Source organism: Neomonachus schauinslandi, chromosome 10 (assembly GCF_002201575.2).
Source record: "Neomonachus schauinslandi chromosome 10, ASM220157v2, whole genome shotgun sequence".
Lineage (NCBI taxonomy): Eukaryota > Metazoa > Chordata > Mammalia > Carnivora > Phocidae > Neomonachus > Neomonachus schauinslandi.
Genome location: NC_058412.1, coordinates 116,119,783 through 116,141,095, shown reverse-complemented (window position 1 = coordinate 116,141,095; position 21,313 = coordinate 116,119,783). Strand labels below are relative to the sequence as shown.

Below are 21,313 nucleotides of genomic sequence, written 5' to 3'. Positions count from 1 at the left end.
TCACCCTGTCAGTTATTTGTGGAAAATAGTGAAGCCGATAGGAATTTCACCTCTTCTCCCCAACCCAGTGGGAACCGTAGCAGGAAAGTTGGGCCAAGTACAGAGACGGGTACAGCCATGCTTCTCTATGAGACTCCAAGACCCATGGAGAGTTCTCAAAAGTAGAGCCTGAGTTATTCCATGTCTCTGAAATAGTTTTAAATTGACATGAGCAGACTAGTTAGAATACAGTCACCCATTTGTATGGTTGTTCCTTTGATAAGAAGTTTTTGTTTGTTTTTAATTCAGAGAGTCAGAGAGATCTAGGTTCAAAGCCTGGTATTGCTTCTTCCTAATTTGGTTAAACGAAAATACTTCATTTCTGCATCTATAAAATGGAGGCTGATTACGTCTATCTTGTTGGAAAGATTAAATAAGATAATCTATCCAAAGCCCTACATAATGCCTGGATCCCAGTGAACATGGTAGCTCACAAATCACCATGTGCTTATTTATGCATTTATGTATGATCCAAAAACAGTTGTCTTTAGAACATCACGTCTCAGGATTTTACTTCTCTGAAGTAGAAAGATTTCTTTAACTTTAAGCATGGCATTAAGCAAATACTCAAATTTTCTCATAAGCATACATTTTTATGAAATGATCTTTAGGATTACAGATGCTTTCCTCAAAGCAGACCCCTACATAGAGATTACAGGTGCTGAAGGAAAAAAGTATCACATTTCTACAGCAATTGATGACATGGAAGCCTTCACTAAGCTAACAGGTAAGAGCCAGAAAGTAACATAGGTGGTCCATCTCAGATAAAGTGTACGCTGTCCCTGGATTACAGATGGGTTATTTTCCAAACATTCCAATATATTTGGCTTCTCAAGTGATTATATGCTTTTGGAATTGAGCTTTATCTCTGCTTTGTATTAACAATATAACCTTGGTAAAGTTATTTAACCTCTCTCTTAGTTTCCTCATCTATAAAATGGGAGTATTGCTATCTTGCATAGAGTTTTGTTGTAGTATTTAAATGAGGCATAACACCTAGTATCGTACTTGGCACATAAGTACCCAATATTTACTATTATTTAAGTTATAATACAGCTGGACTAATAGCAGACTCGCCCTTTTAACATTATTTTTGTTGTAAAACACAGGGAACCAGGAACATTTTGCCACACTAAAGCAGAAACGAAACCTGCAGCTTAGGGTGGGAAGGGAGAGGTGAAGGAGTTGCAGCTGGTTATTTCACATGGGGAAGTGCAGACTGAGCAATAAAGATCAGCAAAGCAAAAGGAGTAGACAAAAAAGTATGTACCAGTTGCAGTTCTTAGTTGCATATCACGAAACTGATTCTGTTTAAGAAGAAAGTTAGAAAGCAGTCACATAGCTTGTAGAATCCATGGAAAGGCTGGAGATTTTTTTTTTTAAGATTTCATTTATTTATTTGAGAGAGAAATAGCAAGCGAGCGAGAGCACAAGCAGGGTGAAGGGCAGAGGGAAAAGCAGACTGCCCGCTGAGCAGGGAGTCTGATGTGGGACTCGATCCCAGGACTCTGGGACCATGACCTGAGCCAAAGGCACATGCCTAACTAACTGAGCCATCCAGGCACTCAAGGCTGGAGATTCTTAAAATGAGCAAAAACAACACAAGCTCAGTGGCCTAAGACAGCCAAGATCACTTTCCATGAGGTTCCTGTGAGTGGTACTACTACTCTTCCATCACTGTTCGATTCTGCAGCACGCTGCCAGAATGAGACCCATACCAGTTCCTCTGAGACTGTCTTTGAAGAACCAGTATTCTTCGTGTCCAACCATTCGCAGATTGATACTTTTGTAGAGCACTAAAAATGAATTGCCAGTAAAATGAAATGGGGGTGGGCAGGACATACAAAATACAAGCCCAAATATTTAGTATTGAGTTTGACAGACTTAACATATATTTCAATAAATATAATCAAAAGAAACAGAAATTTAAATAAGAAAAGTTATATGTATTATTCTTTAAAAATATACGTGTAGGTAATGCAGAGTCCCTATTACACTTGTAACTTTTTAGTCATTTTCTAATCATAAATAAATCAAAAATTAGAAGTGAAAGAGTGATTCCTCATATTAGCTATCTTTGTGTACACTCAGAACATTGTGTATATCAGTATTTAAGGTTTATAATGTAACAAGTGATTTTCCTTCTTAATCTAGATTAGATGACACAGTCCCTCACAGGGGATAATGTGTATCTAAATTGTTTCTGTGTTTTGTTTTAATAACATCATAGTAGATACTAACCTCCCACTGTTGTGTTCATAGGAATGAAAGATGAGGTTATATAATAATTTGAGCAAGTTGGGGCCTATTTTCAACTTTGTTCATAATGAAGCAGATGATGCCGTATTTAAACAGTCATCTTAAAAAAAAAAAAAAGTTATCTTCGGTCTTCATCAGAAGCCAGTTCTAACAATTTATCCTGTAACATTATATTACATTTCTACTATCTCTTGGTGAAAAGAAATGAATTGGGGATTTTATGCACTTTTGGATTAACTGACAAACCATAAAGTATACAGTTTAATATGATCTTTTTTTTTTTTTTTTTTTTAAAGATTTTATTTATTTATTTGAGACAGAGAGAATGAGAGACAGAGAGCATGAGAGGGAGGAGGGTCAGAGGGAGAAGCAGACTCCCTGCCGAGCAGGGAGCCCGATGCGGGACTCGATCCCGGGACTCCAGGACCATGACCTGAGCCGAAGGCAGTCGCTTAACCAACTGAGCCACCCAGGCGCCCCAGTTTAATATGATCTTACCACATGATTATACATAGCTCTTGCTCATCATGAAGGTTCTATAATGCCCAAACTGGCTTTTACCCTGTTCAGTGAGATGAATCCACTGATTATGCACTTGGATATTGTATTAATGTCAAAAATGCCAAAATATTAGGTCACATTTTTGTGCTTTATCTGCCAGAGTATGGGAAAACAAGCATATGGAATTTTCAGCTGTCATCATTTGAGATAGGGATAATCTTATCTTCCTTGCATACTATTCGGAGCAGTCCTATAATCCTTATTGGCCTTAACTACATGACCTGGAAGGAATAAGTCCATGTGGGCCTTTACCATGTTACCTTTGCTGCTTTTCCAAAAGTCAACTTACTTTATCTAGAAGTCTCCAGTTCTTGTTTTTTAATTTTTTAGAATGTTTTTCCACTTACCGGGAAGTGTTGAAAACCTACAACAGTGTTGAAAGAATTTTTCAGTGAACACTTTTACACTCACCCCCTCAATTCTAGCATTTACTGAACTTGCTTTATTACTTATCACTTACCATTCACCCCCTAAATTCTAGCATTTACTGAACTTGCTTTATTACTTATCTATCACTTACCATCCATCTATTCATCTTATTTTATTTTTTTATTTTTTTTTATTTTTTTAAAGATTTTATTTATTTGACAGAGAGAGACACAGTGAGAGAGGTTCGGAACACAAGCAAGGGGAGTGGGAGAGGGAGAAGCAGGCCTTCCGCGGAGCAGGGAGCCTGATGCGGGGCTCGATCCCAGGACCCTGAGATCATGACCTGAGCCGAAGGCAGACGTTTAACGGCTGAGCCACCCAGGCGCCCCCCATCTATCCATCTTATTAATCCATCTTAATTTTGATGCATTTTAAAGTTTTTTTTTAATTTTTAAAAAGATAATTTATTTTTAGGAAGAGAGAGAGCATGCATGTGCGCGCGCGTGCATGATGGAGAAGGATCTCCAGCAAACTCCCTGCTGGGTGCAGAGCCCAACATGGGGCTTGATCCCAGGACCCTAAGGTCATGACATGAGCCGAAACCAAGAGTCGGATGCTCAACTGACTGAACCGCCCAGGTGCCCCAATTTTGATGCATTTTGAAGTAAATTGCATGGGGCACCTGGGTGGTTCAGTCAGTTAAGCAACTGCCTTCAGCTCAAGTCATGACCCTGGGGTCCTGGGATCAAGCCCTGCATCAGGCTCCCTGCTCTGTGGGGAGCCTGCTTCTCCCTCTGCCTCTGCCTGCCACTCCCCCTGCTTGTGCTCTCTCTCCCTCTGTCAAATAAATAAATAAAATCTTTTTAAAAAAATAAATTGCAGATACCACTACACTTTACCTTAACTCCCTTAGCATGCAGATTAACTAAAGTTCAAAAATTAATTATAGATTTTTTCCTTCTGATGTAAAATTCACATGCAATTTGTATAAATGTACAAATCTTACATACATTTGCTAGTGTTTTGACAAATGCAAGATACAGAACTTCATCTTCTCCTTAGAAAGTTCTCTTATGCTTCTTCCCAGTCAATTCCTGCCCCCACCTCACCCCTAGAAACAACTACAACTTGACAATTCTAGACTTTTTTTAAGTTTATTTATTTTTAGTAATCTCTACACTCAACATGGGGCTCAAACTCATGACCCTGAGATCAAGAGTCGCATGCTCTTCCAATTGAGCCAGCCAGGCGCCCCTGTTCTAGACTTTTATATAAATGGAATCATACAGTGTGTACTCCTCTCTGTAGGGCTCCTTTTTACTCAATGTTGAGTATTTGAGATTCATCCAGACTGCACGCATCACTAGTTTATTCCTTTTTATTGCTGAGTAATAGTTCATCATATGAACATAGTTTATCTGTCCTCTCTGCTTCCTAATTTCCTATTTATCAATGTTCCTATAAATATTTCTATAAATGTTTCAGCTTACATAGAAGTTGGCTATCTTAAGCATTGCAAATGTTATGACCACTGTCTTAGGTAACCATTTTCTTACATTAGTCTTTATCCCTCAGTATTCCTAGGCAATAGGTGGACCTTACTTCCCTTCCTTCCTCTGCAAGCCCCCTTATCCCAAAATCCCTTAATTAAATTGGAATGATAGAATGTTAAATTTAAAAGGACCTTAGAGATCAGCTACTTAAAACTCCTCAAGGGACATCTGGGTGGCTCAGGCGGTTAAGCGTCTGCCTTCGGCTCAGGTCATTATCCCAGGTTCCTGGGATCGAGTTCCGCATCGGGCTCCTTGCTCAGCGGGGAGCCTGCTTCTCCCTCTGCCTGCTGCTCCCCATGCTTGTGTTCTCTCTCTCTCTCTCCCTCTGACAAATAAAATCTTAAAAAGAAAAAAGACCACCTCCTCAAATGAGGAAACAGAGGCCAAGTGAGGGAAAGCAACTTATCCTGATAAATGGCAAAGCTAAACTCAAGTCTTCTGGCTCCAAAGTTGAATGTTGCTTACACTATTTTAGAGTGATATATAGTTATTCAGTTTAACATACAAGCAGTGTCCTTAAGTTTCATACATAACTCTTTTCTGAACACAAATATGTGGAACAAATAGAGCTTTCCCACATAGCTAGTGGGAATGCAAATGGTGCAGCCCCTTTGAAAAAGTTTAACATTTTCATATAAATATATATTTATCCTATGATCCAGTAATTCCTCTTCTACCTGCTTACCCAACAGAAATGGAAATGTAAGTCCACCTAAAAGCCTGTACCTTATAAGAATAAGGTAAAAGGCATAAGAAATACCATCAGTAAAATTCTGTGGGGTTCAAAGGAAGGAGGAATTACATCTCTAGTTTGGTTGGGTTGAGGAAGATTTCACAGTGAGGTGCCTTTTGAGATGAATCTTGGAGATTAGGTAGGCTTTCAAGAAGTGAGATTTTGGGGCACCTGGCTGGCTCACTCAATGGAGCATGTGACTCTTGATACTGGGGTCATGAGCTCAAGCCCTATGTTGGGCGTAGAGAATACTTAAAAAAAATTAAATTAAAAAAAGAAGTGAGGGACGCCTGGCTGGCTCAGTTGGTAGAGGAGGTGACTCTTGATCTTAGGGCTGTGAGTTCAAGCCCCATGTTGGGTGTAGAGATTACTTAAAAAAAATAAAAAGAAGTGAGATCCTGTGATGGGGGAAGCATTCCATTAATTCACCCAGGAATAGGGTAGCTAAAGGCATGGATTAGAAAAGTGTGGTCTTATTATGTTAAAGTAAAATTGCTGTTTTTCAAACTGTATGTATAATAATATGTAAAGAAATAATAAAAACTATAGATGAAGAGGTGGTTTGTAAAAAGCATCACTGAGAGGATGAGGAATGTGTTAACTGTAGATTGATTAGGGAGGAATGTATACACATCAGTGAGGTGAATGACATAAGGCTGTTAATATTTTATTTTGCCAAGAAAAAGCATTTTTGGTAGAACTCATTTTGCAAAATGCAATAATTGATTCAGTCAATGATTACCAATTAATGCTAAGCCATTGGTTGAAAACTTATTGGGATAATCATACAGTCTCAAAATACTACCCTGTGGATTATTTGTTAATTACAAAAGGGAAAATACATTTATAATAGAGAAAGCTGGGATTATTGCCTTAACCAACTGATGGAATTTAACAACCAATAATGGTAACATCTCATTATGTGACTCCTGATGCATTGAGCCAGGCACATCCTGTGTTCTTGACAATAGTGTTTAACCTGAATCTAATGGTAAAGAAACAGACAAGTTCAAAGTGTGGGACATTGTCCAAAATGAGTGTCTGAACTTTTCTAAAATGTCAACATCATGAAAGAAGTCAGGGGAATTATTTAGTTCTAGATTAAAGGCGACTAAAGAATATGATGACTAATGTCATCCATAATGCTTGATTGGTTTCTCTATCCAGCAACATAAATCCATAAATTGCATTATTTCAAGAATTAAGCAAATTCTCGGGGCGCCTGGGTGGCTCAGTCGTTAAGCGTCTGCCTTCGGCTCAGGTCATGATCTCAGGGTCCTGGGATCGAGCCCCGCATCGGGCTCCCTGCTCGGCAGGAGACCTGCTTCTCCCTCTCCCACTCCCCTGCTTGTGTTCCCTCTCTCGCTGTGTCTCTCTCTGTCAAATAAATAAATAAAATCTTTAAAAAAAGAATTAAGCAAATTCAAATATAGACTGTTATGTTAGATATTTTTATATCAGTCTTTAATTTTTTGGCACTTGATAGTGGTTATGTAGGAGAATGTTCTTGTTCTTGGGAGATACATGCAGAAGTATTTAGTGAAGGGTCTTGATGTCTGTAATTTTCAAATATTTCATCAAAAATTTGTGCGTGTGCAAAAAAATTGTGTGTATACACATACACAGTGTATGCATATGTAGAAAAAAGTTAACAGTTGATGGATTTAGGCGAAAGGTATTTTATTTCAAAATTTTTCAAAATAAAAAGTCGGAGGAATAAAAGAAAAGAAAATTAACTTTTGGGGCGCCTAGCTGACTCAGTAGGGCATGAGACTCTTGGTCACAGGGTTGTAAGTTTAAGCCCCACATTAGGTGTAGAGATTACTTAAAAATAAAATCTTCTTTTTTTTTTTTTTAATTTATTTGGGACGCATGGGTGACTCAGTCGGTTAAGTGGCTGCCTTCAGCTCAGGTCATGATCCCAGGGTCCTGGGATCAAATCCCACATTGGGCTCCTTGCTTGTGCTCTTTCTCTCTCTCTCTCTCTCTGGCAAATAAAATATTTTTTAAAAAAGAACTTTTAATAAAAACATTTATTTATTTTAGAGAGAGAGAATGCAAGTGGGGGTGGGGGGAGGCAGAGGGAGAGAAGCAGACTCCCTGGTAAGCGAAGAGCCCACTGACACTGGGCTCGATCCCGTGATCCTGAGATCATTACCTGAGCTGAAACCAAGAGTTGGAGTCGAATGTATAACTGAGCCACCCAGGTGCCCCAAAAATAAAATCTTAAAAAATAAAATATAATCTTAAAAGAAAAAAGAACCAACTTCTGCTTTTATCATGGAATGGAACATTACAAAACTTTTTATTATGAAATTTACAAATTCCACGTACCCATCACTTAGCTGCGACAATTATCAACACAGCAGTTTTGCGTCATCTACTCTATCCAACCACTTCCATAAGATACTACGCTATTTTGAAGCAGATCTCAGACATAATTTTACAATTACTTAAATATCATTCTCTTTAAGAAAACAAAACATAACAACAAATTAATACACCCCTATTTCCCATCACCCAGCTGTAAGCCATCAACTCCAGTACAGTCTTGCTTAATTTCTACCCTCTCCCATTCACTAGATTATCGTGAAGCAGATCCAAGACATTGGATGTTCTACTGTGCTTACATTTAAATGTCCACTTGAAATCATTCCAGAAGTACCGTAGTGTATGAGTCTTCTTAAATCTTTTTTTTCATCTTAATCTAACTGAAATTTTATCAAATTGGCAGATAACATTTTTCTGGAGATTTTATATTCTTCTGATCCAAAACTGGATGCAGCACGAGAGATTTTAAGAAAAATCGAATACCGTAATCTATACAAGTATGTGGGTGAGACTAAGCCAAAGGGAAAAACAAAAATTGAAAGGGTAAGTTGTCAAACACCTTTCCAGTAGTGAAAGGTCTCTCTCTTCCATTTGTCCTCCAAGAGGAAACCATTAACCCATCATAATACCACAACTCTGTTCTAAGCCCTTTACATTCATTTTTACTTAATCTTCTCATCAATAACGTGTTCTTTGGTCTGTCCTGTAGATGAAGGAACTGAGGCTTGGGAGAGATTAAATAACTTGCCTAGGAAGCACAGTTAGTGAGCCAGTATTCAAAGCCAAGTCTGACTTAGTCCAAACCTTTACTCTCTCATCCCAGAAGTGAGGGGGGCCCCCCAAATTTTGGCTAGATCCAATGGCAAGAAAATGGGGCCTCAAAATACGGTATCTGCATGAACTTCACGGAGACGCTAAGGACCTGCTGTTCATAATTTCTTCTTTCACACTGTATCAGGTTCTCCCAGATGGTGCATGCCAAATATCTATATCTGTTTTCCCCTCTTGCTTGTGGAAGGTTTTTCTCTTTGCCAGAAAATCAGTAACATGAGCCATACTGACAACCACACCCTGCCTCCTAACACCTTCCTCTTATTTTACTAATAGGTCAATGCCACATTTTTTTTTTTAACATGAAAATTTTGTTAAGAGAATCACTCTATTGTGGTTTGTTTGAAGGATGGCAGAAGCAGAAGCCACGTATTTGTTAGGGCTATCTCTACTCACTTTTCCTAGTAAAATGCCATTTTCAGAGAGGGAACCTTTTGTGGCATAAACACTTAATGATGAAAAACTGGGGTGCTAACATGAGGAGTCTTGTCTTTTCTAGGAAGACTATAAACGCCTTCCAGAGGAAATTGCCAATGCTAAACCTAGTGACGTATTGCTGGAAGCTGAACTGAAGGCTGAAGATTTAATAGTGGATGTAAGTAGTTAGCCCGATAATATACTGAGAAATTTTTTTAAGATTAAAGCCTCCCCCGTTCCATTATAAAAGTAGTACATGTTCATTAAAGAAAATTTGGAAAATACAGAAAAATAGAAGGAAAAGAATCACCTGTGATCTCAAAGAATCAAAATTAGCCAGTTTTTAAAATTTTCTTTGACATTGATATTTTTAATGTAATCGTGATCATGTGGTTAGCAGAACATTGCGTATATTGATTTTTGAATGTTTTTTTGATCACAAAAGTAATCTATGCCAATTATTTTTTAAAACTGTCCATGCATACAAAGGAGAAAGACTTTTTAGCTCCTTCATAGAGACTGTAGTGTCTTGTATCCTAACAAGACTATCAAATGGCTTCTTCACATTTTCTTTTGTTTCTTATAGGAACTGCTTTTCAGAGTTCTACTCCTCTGAAATCTTGAGACAGTGTTGCCCATGAATTTTTTTCAATAAGCCTCTCATTTGCTGTTTTCTTGTTGATGCATCTTTGGTGAAGGGTGATCTCTCCATAACCATTCTTTACCAAGGGATGCAACAAGTGAATTGTCCTTGGACCCAGTCTAGTCACTTGGCTGAGGGTTGAAGTGCCTCACACCTGCAGATCAGGCTACGGTTTCCTGTTTCTTTTTTTTTTTTTTTTTAAAGATTTTATTTATTTATTTGAGACAGAGAGAATGAGAGACAGAGAGCATGAGAGGGGGGAGGGTCAGAGGGAGAAGCAGACTCCCCGCCGAGCAGGGAGCCCGATGCGGGACTCGATCCCGGGACTCCAGGATCATGACCTGAGCCGAAGGCAGTCGCTTAACCAACTGAGCCACCCAGGCGCCCGGTTTCCTGTTTCTTTAGATGAAATTACACCAGAATAAAGGGATTTTCTGAATTTCTGAGTTTCTGAGATTCTGAAAGAACTTACTCTCCCGAATGTTTTCCCTGGGCTGTCACATGTCCTCCCTTGCCCTCAGTGCTTTACTTGAGGGTCTGCATTGCCCTCAATTCAGTGCACTATCCTAGTCAATCCCTGACCTCCCATCTGGTTTTTCTCTCAAAGTGCAATCTGCTAATGAATATAGGATCAGAAGTACCTGAAGAGACATAGGAGAAGACAGCACACACATGATTAAGCTTGCTTTAACCTAAAGGCAAATTGATGGAGCAATGAAAGATTTTTTTGACTATCAGACATGTCAGAACAAAAAATTCTATAAGATTTTGTTATGATAAAGGTATGTGAAAATGGGAATGTAAATTGATACAGGAGACCACATTAGAGTCGATGTTAACCAACCCAGCAATTTCATTCTAGGTATTTGTTGTAAGGAGATAATCAGTCTTGAAAAAAGAACGAAAAACAAAAAACAAGCACAAATCTATATATTGTGGCATTATTATAGTGTAAAATAAGGGGGGGAAGGATATATCTCTCAGTAGGAAATATAGTGGAATAATGCAAACATTAAAAGTTGTTTTTAACATGAAAAGATATTTATAACTAAAAAAGCAATACATTCAGAATGATTTTATTTTTGTTTCTTTAAATATATATACACTGTGTATAGTGAGCACTCTGAAAAAAATTCTGAATGTATTGGTAAAACGTTAACATTGTTTCTGCCTGGGTGATGGAGTTGCAGGTACTTTTTTTTTTAGAGTGAGTATGGTAGAAGAATTTCATAATCAGAAAAAGATGGGTGAAGATGGGGTTAAGATGGATAAAGCCCTTTTGTATTCTGAGAAAGCAATTTGCTAATTAAATGTCTTATTATGTATTAGCCTCTCAATTTTAGTTTGACAGTGTAATATATTTATGTGGTACATTTTACTATATGTGCCTCCTTTTAAGAGTGTGTGTAGTAACTTTTATGATTACTTAATGGGCTATAAAACTTAATTTTGCTATTTAGAATGAAAGATTCATAGTTGTTGATCTGTAGCTACATTTTGCTCTTGAGTCCTTCCTTGGTTAAGAATGGGAACTCCAGGGGCGCCTGGGTGGCTCAGTCGTTAAGCGTCTGCCTTCGGCTCACGTCATGATCTCAGGGTCCTGGGATCGAGCCCTACATCGGGCTCCCTGCTCAGTGAGAGGCCTGCTTCTCCCTCTCCACTCCCCCTGCTTGTGTTCCCTCTCTCGCTGTATCTCTCTCTGTCAAATAAATAAAAATCTTTAAAAAAAAAAAGAATGGGAACTCCAACTATTATAGTATTGCCCTTCTAGAAAAATAACCGTTTTATCAAATCTGCTTTAAGGAGGAATTTCTAGTTATATATGTTTTGGAGAAAATAGGTATTGCCTTTTATTTCTAGCCTAAAACCAAGGAAATAAATACCAAAGAGCTGGTGGCACTCCTGAAAATTGCTGAAAATTTGATTAGTGTTCATACCTTACCGTAATGTGTAACAGTGTCAAGGCTCCATTGGGTCCCTCCCCACATGAAACAGCACCCAGGAGAGAAGCCTAGGATGGCACCAGCCCTGGGTTCATGGGGAGACTGAGCCATTGCTCCCTCCCAGGTAAAGGCGTGCAGAACACTCGCTGCAGCTCTCAAAGCCAGTAGCACACACACGCTGGGACACACACCCCTGGTCTGACTTCGGGACCAGAGGTGAACCTCAGTGTCTTCTTTTCTCTCACAAGGTACTGGCAGGAACCTCATAGACCATTTTTGTTTGTTTGTTTTCTTCAGGAACCAGTCACAGGATAAGCTCCTCTTATCGTCTGTTCTTTTCTGTACCATCATCACCCCATTACTCTAGTTTTTCCCCCTCTTATTTCCAGACCCACCCTTTCTCCCAGTCCTGTCCATGGAGCCCTTCCACACCATAATTAACATGCTTCCCTGGATCCTCAGCCTCTTTGTTGACTCTCTTTTTGCTCTTGCTGCATCCTGGCTGTTCCCTGAGAACCTGATGCTTCTGCAGCCCCTTCGGGAAAAGCGTGTTCCTCAGGGTCAGGAGGCCTTCCTGTTCATCAGTCCTCTTGTTCCCTAGTATCACTTCGAGACCCTATGCAAGATCCCTGTTCCTCTGAGACCGGCATCTCCCAACCTGCTGTCCTCTTAATTGAAGATTTTGGGCTGGTTTAGAGCTTTTCTCCCTGTTCCAGTTCCTGCAGTGGTCCTTGGTGGCTTCATAGTCCACAAGGCTGGCCAATTCTGACTGATCTCTTCATCCTTATCCTCGGTGACCTTACCCACTCTACCTCGGCCAACACTCAGCAGATTACATTCTGAACCATACCGATATTTGAAAATACCTTTCCTCTAAAAATCACTGATTTTTAAGCATCCTGTCTGTCCTAAAACCCCTTTTACCTTATGTGCTTGTTTCTTGCTCTTCAGGACCTCTAGTTTATTGTCTCCTCGCTTTCTTCCAGCTTGTCAATGAACGATCTCTATTTCTCTCCCAATCTTAGATTCTGTGATGGATTCAGTCAATTTCTACAATTACCCTCTACTCCCTTCCTTTCTTTGCATCTACCCAGCAAAAGGCTGAATGGCAGTTCATAGTCCCCAATCTTCGTTGGGCCCTCTGGACTTCTGGTAGGCTTAGTGCAATTCTCCCAGTCTCCATGACTATTCCAAACCATCTCCACTCTTCTCAGACCTCCAGCCCTGTTCCCTGCCCACAACTGTATTCACTGGGACTAACCCCACTTTGGCCCTTATTTCAGAGATAAAATATAGGCCATTAGATAGGAACACTCTCAACCTACACACACCGAATAAGCCTCCATCTGCAGCTGTGTTCAGCCTTCCCTCTGGTAGTGGGAAAATGTCTCTCTTCTTATCAAAGGCTAAGAGTAATCCTTTTACTTGTGTTCTAGACCAGGGCTGTCTGGTAGAACTTTCTGTGATGCTGGAAATGTTCTGTGTAATTGTGCTGTCCATTTTGGTAGCCACTAGCTACACACGGCTGTTAAACACCTGAAACGTCACTACTGCAACTGAGTAAATTTTTGTTGTATTTAATGTTAATAACTTTAAAATTAAAAAGCCCCATGTGGTTAGTGGCTACAACATTGAGTAATACACCATAGAGCCATTCATCTTAGCATTTCTGTGGAGCCCAGGATCCATTCTGTCCTCTCTTTCTGACTTCCCCACCAGCAGTTAAACAGACTTTCATCTCAGGAAAGCAGCAAACATCGTACTCTTCACTTCTCTCCTCTTCTTTAGGGTCCAGTTCATTGAAAAGTTGCCCCCCTGCAACTCCCTTACCTTTCCCAGGTACTGTGTTCCTCTCCACATTCTTCTCTCTTGCATCTTTCAACAGTCAAGCTTCTAAGAGTTGTCTTCTCTTTTATTATTTCTCATTTACTCCTGAACCTTTTGTCTGTTGCCATCATCATACGAGAACTATTCTTCCAAGTTCAGTGTTACTTAACCCAGTGGACCATGGCAGCCCTGTGCCTCAGAGCTGTTTCTTCTGCCTGGAATTCATTTCCTTCCCACATAGACAGACCTGGCTAATTCCTGTTCACTTTCCCAGGAAAACATGCCCAGTCATTTACAGGGAGCCCCAGACTACTAGGCTCCCCGGTTCCAAAGTTTCACAGCACCCTTTGCTTCTCCTTGGTAGCTCTTAGAACAAATGTAGTTAGATCGTTACTTTTATAATTATTTGTTCAACCTCAGTCTAGGCCACACATGCTGTGGGTGCTGGGATTGTATCAAGTTTCCTTGTACCTACAGGACCTGTCACAGTGGCTGTCACATAGGCGGAGACTTTACACCTTACTTATGTTGAAAGCAAATAACCTCCCCCACCCCATCCAGATTTCAAGACCAAACCTATGGCACATGCAACAGAGTTATTTTTATTCTACTATGAGCTACCTTATCAGTGCCTTATTCCTGAACCTCCAGAGAGCTCTGCTCCATTTCTTGTGATGCTCCTACAACCCTGAATTCAATTCTCACTATTATGTGAGTGATCACTAATTTATTGCTTTTATTAAGGTTATCAACATGGATTATGGAATGGAAGACAAGAATCCTATTGATCATGTTCGCTTCTATTGTAAGAGTGACCTCAGCAAAGCAGTCATGATAACTAAAGATCAGGTAACTACTTAGGTAAAACAAATAGACTGTAGTGGCATTTCGCAAATCTATGATAAATCTGCGTTTTGTTTTGTTTTTTTTAAAGATTTTATTTATTTATTTGACAGAGAGAGACACAGTGAAAGAGGGAACACAGGCAGGGGGAGTGGGAGAGGGAGAAGCAGGCTTCCTGCTGAGCAGGGTGCCTGATACGGGGCTCGATTCCAGGACCCTGGGATCATGACCTGAGCTGAAGGCAGACACTTAACGACTGAGCCACCCAGGTGCCCTGATAAATCTGCGTTTTACATGCAGATTAGGTCTTAAAGTCAATGTGTATAGTAAAATTTAAAAAAAAAGAATTATTATTATTATTTTTAAGATTTTATTTATTTCTTTGACAGAGAGAGACACAGCGAGAGAGGGAACGCAAGCAGGGAGAGTGGGAGAGGGAAAAGCAGGCCTCCCACGGAGCAGGAAGCCCGATGCGGGGCTCGATCCCAGGACCCTAGGATCATGACCAAAGGCAGACGCTTAACGACTGAGCCACCCAGGTGCCCCAAAAAAGAATTATTTTTAAAATTAAAGTATATCTGGGGGCTCCTGGGTGGCTCAGTCGGTTGAGCATCCGACTCTTGGTTTCGGCTCAGGTCATGGTCTTGGAGTCATGAGATCAAACCCCGCATTGGGCTCCGTGCTCAGTTCAGAATCTGCTTGAATTTCTCTGCCTCTCCTCTTTGTCCTTCCTCCCGCTCACATGTGCTCTCTCTCTCAAATAAATGAATAAATAAAATCTTTAAAAAATTGGGGTCCCTGGGTGGCTCAGTCGGGTAAGTGTCTGCCTTCTGCTCAGTTCATGATCCCACGGGCGTGGGATCAAGCCCCATGTCAGGTTCCCTGCTAGTGGGGAGTCTTCTTCTCCCTCTCTCTCTGCCCCTCCCCCCCCCGCTTGTGCACTCGCTCGCTCTCAAATAAAATCTTTTTTTTTTTTTTAAGATTTTTATTTATTTATTTATTTATTTGAGACAGAGAGAACGAGAGAGAGAGAACACATGAGAGGGGGGAGGGTCAGAGGCAGAAGCAGGCTCCCCACCGAGCAGGGAGCCCGATGCGGGACTTGATCCAGGGACTCCAGGATCATGACCTGAGCCGAAGGCAGTTGCCCAACCAACTGAGCCACCCAGGCGCCCTCAAATAAAATCTTAAAAAGTCTTAAAAAACTTAAATATATCTGATTTTTATGTAGACTAGACCATCTTAGCAGCCAGTTTTTCCTGTTTGCTGAACATAGATGAAAGCACTGTTTTTGGTTTAGAGACTAGGTTATAAATCTGATGGGAAAAGTAGTGTTGTATGGTTGAAGTCATGAAAGTTAAATGTGCTTATTTGCATATCTTTCAGTGAGAGTCTGGTCTACATATAATTACATGATACAAACTTTTAGTCTTTTACTGACATAAAATTGTGGGGCATTTTGCAGTATGACAACTACCTTGAATTCTTTTCTTTGGATGATAATTGGGATATAACAGTAAAACAGTGTGGTGTTTTTAAATAACATCGGAAATGGAGCTGGGACACCTGGGTGGTTCAGTCAGTTAAGCATCTGACTTCAGCTCAGGTCATGATCCCAGGTTCCTGGGATCGTGCCCCATGTTGGGCTCTGTGCTCAGCGGGGAGTCTGCTTGTCCTCTCCCTGCTCGCTCACACTCTCTCTCAAATAAATAAGATCTCAAAAAAAAAAAAAAATAGAATGGAGCTTAGGAACAGCTAACCTCTCTTCAATGTATGAACTCAAGATGACAGTGAAATCTTTTCTTCTTTGAAAAGGTTTCAGAGCTTTTGCCAGAGAGATTTGAAGAGCAGCTAATTCGCGTATACTGCAAGAAGACTGATGCAAAGACCTTGTTTGTTGCACAACAACATTTTGTTCATTGGTGCTTAATCAGAGACTTCACCAAGCCTCAGGTGGGTGGTTTATTATTCACATGATTTGCACAATTTTTTATTTCTAAGTAAAAACTAAAAGAGATCTTTACTTCCCTCTGAAGAGTTCTCATTTAAATTATAGTCACTAGATTATGGTTTTGGAAAAAAAGTTTTTCCAGTTTAAGCTTTCCTTTTAAAATGTCTGACTCTATGTCGACTAGTGATTTCTTCCTACACCAATTTTGAGTGGGTACTCTGTTTATCATTATTATCCTAATGCTAAAAGTTCAAAATGATGAACATGTGATAGTACTTTATAATGTTCTCACCAGTTGTCTGCACTCCTCCCAGTTACCTGGGAAATGAGTCATAGTGTCCTCATCTTTCCGAGAAGGTTACCAAAGCTGAGTAAATTGTTTAAGGCTACGTACAAGTTGATAATAAGTTTTCTAACTTATTATTTCAAATTCAGCATTCCCAAAACTGTAAACTATTTAAATTGTCTGGAATAAGACAATGGAGAAGAGGAGCCAAGCTGTAGCTGACAATCCTATAGCGATGTTGTTAAAGTTGTCCCTTACTGACCTGGACATGGCAGGTGCCTGGCACAGAGAAAGTGGCCAGTCGATTATTTGTTGAGTGTCTGAGTGAAATATTTGGCAGGCAGGTGGGAAGCTACGTTCTACTTCCTAGCCCAGTACGCTCTCCCACAACACCGGGTCTGCCTTCCCCCACCCCCATGCATTGGGTGCTGAAGGAAACAAAATGAAGGAGCAACCCGGTAGTTGGTACTTTATCAAGTGCCAGAAGGAGTGATACAGATGAGTTCTGTTAGGATTCTAAGAGTTGAGAGCTGTCAGGAAAGCCTTCTGAAGGAGAAGCGATTCTGCTGGGTCCAGAAGGCTGGATTATGTTTGAATGAGTAGCAGGGAGAAAAGGTGGATGTAGTTGCTAGAGGAGTAACCCAGTGGCATGAAACTGGAACAAGTGGAGTGTGTTTGGGGGCCGTGAGGAGACCAGCCATGTGGACTCAAGAATCCCTACTGTTGAGTGGTGAGAGGTTGAATGGGAAGAATAGACTAGATTATGGAGAGCCTTGCATAATCAGCTAAGAAAGAAGACTTCTTATGAACAGTGGGGAGGGAACCATTGAGAGATTTCAAGAGTTTCCTTAGGTGCTGCCATCATCACTTCCTTCTGCATTTGTTATCTCCAACTAGAATGAGACCCATGGGAATGAGGAAGTGCTGTAGCACCTAAGGAAACTAAACCTCTGATTAAGAAAGAAAACTAGCAGCAGATGGATTGGAACTTGGAGAGACTGGAATTAAACAAGAGGCTGTTGAAGTTCAGCCATCTGGCAATAACTACTTTAAAATGAAGATACATTCACTCATTGAATGAGGGTTTTTGCCAGGTCCTATGTTAGGTACCAGAGATGGAACAGTACCTAAGACAGACATAGTTCCCAGAGTCTTGTTGGGGCAACAAGTAAATAACAATTGTGGTGGTGTGGTAAGTGCTTTGGGGTAGGGTGCACAGAGTCTTAGTGGAGCCAAAAGGAGAAGGATTTAAGCCATAGCTTGGTTGGTTGGGAAAGGCTTATTTTAAGAAGGACTTAGAAGCTGAGACTTGAAGGATGGATGAGAAGGAGTCAGCTGGGCAAAGTCGATGGAGGGGGGAAGGCCAGAAGATGGGCGAGAACATGGTGCCTTTAGGGGAGGGGTCCAGGGGATTTTGCATAGTCCTGTAGGCCAAGAGCAATGGAAGCCATTAAAGTGTTTTAAGCAGGAGAGTGACATTCAAGTTCATATTTACAAAATTCACTAGAGTTGAAATTAGAATGGGTAGAAATAAGGATGCTTGATAGAAATAGAGATGAGTTTAAAGGCAAATAATGTTGACTTTGAGCCAGAAGGGTCTTCCAAATAGGAATATCATTTATTGTAGGGGGGGACTAGGCAAGAGAGGAGCAGGGATCCAGTGAAGTCCCTCTTTTCCTGGAAAAACAGAGGGGCACCTGGGTGGCGCAGTCAGTTAAATATCTGACTCTTGATTTTGGCTCAGATCATGATCTCAGGGTCATGAGACTGAGCCCCATGTTGGGCTCTGCGCTCAGTGTGGAGCCTGCTTAAGATTCTGTCTCTCCCTCTGCCCCTCCCCACCCCTCTCTCCCTAAAAAAAATAAAATAATATAAAAAAATAAAAGCAATTGGTATTTTCAAAAAAAGAAAGACAGAGTTTGTGTTTTGTGAAAAGTGTATGAAGGCAGAGGAGTCAGAACTCTGTGGTGTCCTGCCTCTGGCCATCTTTGAGAAGAATAGGTCCAATAGCGTTTCCTACAGAGGCTCTTACCTGCTCAGGACTGTGGTGTTTCTAATTTGGCCCAAGCACAGGGCATATATGTAATTTAGGGTTTCCCAAGAATAAGTATGTCTAGAAGCAATCTATCTGCAAGACAACGATAGGTGCACATGAGGATTTCACTCAAAGTTATGAAAACTGGCTTTTCTTTGTTCCTGGTTTTTCTTTTCTTGACAGGATGGTGACGTTGTAGCCCCTCTTATAACACCTCGAAAAATGGAGTGGAATAACGCAAATTCAGCCCAGAGCCCAGATCACTTCCAGAAAGAGTCCAAATCTAGACAGCGGCTTTTTCCGGATGACTCAGTGTGAATGTTTGCAACCAGTTGTTTACATAAAGCCTTCTTCCCTGTCCCCCAGCAGTATTAACTAACATAGGGAATTTGGTCGTGGAATTCTACAAATTTAGTGATAACTAGTGCTTTTTATATTTTGAATATACACACATGCTGAAGCTAAGTAATTTTTATCCAAAGAAACAAAAAGGTATTAGGCAAATCTTGCTATACATGCTACGGAAAGTGTTACCTTGTCTATTTTAACTGTAACTAAAGTCTTTCTCTAGTAGTCTTATTTTCTTAGAATAACAAAAAAAAAAATTTAGGTACTCTGAACTCTTATGACATATGATTGTTCTTTTAAAAAAAAAATGTTTAGAAATGAGAGAAGGTGCACATAGGAATTTGAAGTTGGGACTGTCGTAAATAGCCATGGTTAAGAACGAAACAAAATCCTAGCCCCTTGAGGGAGGTACCCATCACCTCGAATTTGAGGACAATTCTTCTTAAGTGATCTGAATGTTCGTGAAAGACCTTCCCTCACCCTTTTAGCCAGGTTGGACTAAACAGTAGGAAATGAGGGCCGGGAGTTAGCTCCAACTCCTGAGTGAGAGGCATGATTAATTTTTTGAAAAGGTCCGAGTGCTCTGGCCTTCTCTGGAGTGGGACATAAAACTGCCTCTGGGGAGGCTGTTCTCTGGGTCAGTTGCAGCCCCAGACCTGGGCAGTTTCTTACTCCTGAATACTCACTGTCCATGTCCCAAGGTCTTTTTCACTATCACTACTCAGCCTGGAGAAGGCTCTCCTCCAACCTTCTGTCTGAATTTCCCTTGTAAGCTGATCAGGGTCACAGAAGCCATTCTTGGGGCTACTCAGAGCTGGGACTTTGTTTTTGCTGGTTCAGTGAGCATTTTATGGGTTTCAGAGCAAAGACAGCTGCCTGGGATGAAATGAGTGATTATCCCGAGAATTCCAAGTTCCCCTCCGTGGCCCAGTATTCCCCATGCTTGTTCTTTACCTCCTGCAGTGGAGTAGGCACCACTGTGGTTGAGCAATTCTGTGCAGAGGGCCCCCACCCCCACCTCCATATACACACAATTATCAGTTCTACAGACCTTCACCAAGAATAAAGTCTGAAGTTAGAGCCAAAGCTGGTGGTAGCCAGAGGGTCCTGTAGATGCAGGGCAGTGGGGAATGGGAGTCCTAAGCCCTTAACATCTTATGCTTTGACACTCCCTTACAAAAGCCTCCATGGCAGGCCGGGATTGGGGAGCCAGGCCTGGCTCCAGACAAGAGCAAGTGGGAGGAAGGAAGGAACTCAGACTATAGGCAGTAGATTATCCACAGTCTTAGGAATGCTGCCACCTTCTACTGTGTAATCAAGTTCTGTTCTGTTGACACTAGGCTGAAAAGTATTAGAGATACCTGCCATTCTGTATAACCACCACCACCCTCCTCCATCCCCCAGTAGATGATCAAGAGTTGACCCTAATTCATAGGAGAATAATTAAAACCCTCCCCACTTCCACCATAATGCTGTGTGGGTGAGGATGTGTCCACATGTGGGCTCCTAGAAGCACAAGTGAAGTCAGCCATGGGACTGGGTCATATCTGTGTTGGCCGAGGTACCTCTGAAACATTCGTGGGGAGAAGTGTGGGACTCAGACTTAGTGTATCCAGACTCAAGGTCAAGAATGTAATGCTCTTCTGCTAAGATTGTTTTCTTTCTGCAACTCCTATCTTTAAATCATTGTGGTTTACTCTGGAATTTTATGGTTTCAATATTGTATCATTGTGCTATCTGAGAAATAACTTGAATCAACTTTGTTTGCACCCTTTACATATAAGTCAGCTGCACTTTATGCTCTTTGCAACTGTTTTAATTATCAGAACCGTGTGCCATTTACAAGGTTAAATTTTTCTTAACAAACACCTTCACTATTTGTATAAAAACTGAGATTTTAACAACCTCTAGAGTTACTGAACTGTTGTCACCTTGAGAATGTAAGAACTATGAGTTTAAATGATTTGTTACTTCGTTTGGGTGAGGAAAATAGCTGCAATAAAGCTTCATGAATGTATCTCCATCTTGAAACCAAAGGTGTTTTCCTTAATGACGTCCTCTCACACATGTGTGCCCAGTCTGCACCCTGTTCTGCAAATGAAATGTGTCTAGGAATCTACCCAGATGCGTCTGACTATGTCAACGCTATGTTTGGTTTGCAAGAGAGGGGATGATATTTAACAGGACTTATGTTATTTGGTTTTCTGACAGGAGGCGGGCATTGTCATGGGACGGGATATGGATGTCTCTTCATTTCCTGAGCTCTTGTGTCAGGAAACATATCTTTCCTCCTTTTTAACCTGCCCTAGGTTCCCATCTACAGAGATTCAGCTTCTTTATCCAA

At 40.7% G+C, this 21,313-nt stretch overlaps 1 protein-coding gene across 2 annotated transcripts in view; it reads left to right on the top strand.

Moving 5' to 3' along the window:
* The window catches only part of SAMHD1 (SAM and HD domain containing deoxynucleoside triphosphate triphosphohydrolase 1), a 55,441-nt gene extending 34,456 nt beyond the window's left edge, over positions 1 to 20,985 (top strand). Inside the window, exons 11-16 of one of the 2 annotated variants that reach the window (XM_021689260.1) lie at positions 651 to 766; positions 8,249 to 8,388; positions 9,176 to 9,271; positions 14,251 to 14,355; positions 16,165 to 16,302; positions 18,805 to 20,985. In XM_021689260.1, the coding sequence (XP_021544935.1) occupies positions 651 to 766; positions 8,249 to 8,388; positions 9,176 to 9,271; positions 14,251 to 14,355; positions 16,165 to 16,302; positions 18,805 to 18,939 (730 nt within the window). In that variant the 3' untranslated portion in view covers positions 18,940 to 20,985. The remainder of the gene's footprint in view (positions 1 to 650; positions 767 to 8,248; positions 8,389 to 9,175; positions 9,272 to 14,250; positions 14,356 to 16,164; positions 16,303 to 18,804) is intronic. The other variant, XM_044918884.1, reaches the window with a different exon arrangement.
* The last annotated feature ends 328 nt before the right edge of the window (positions 20,986 to 21,313 follow it).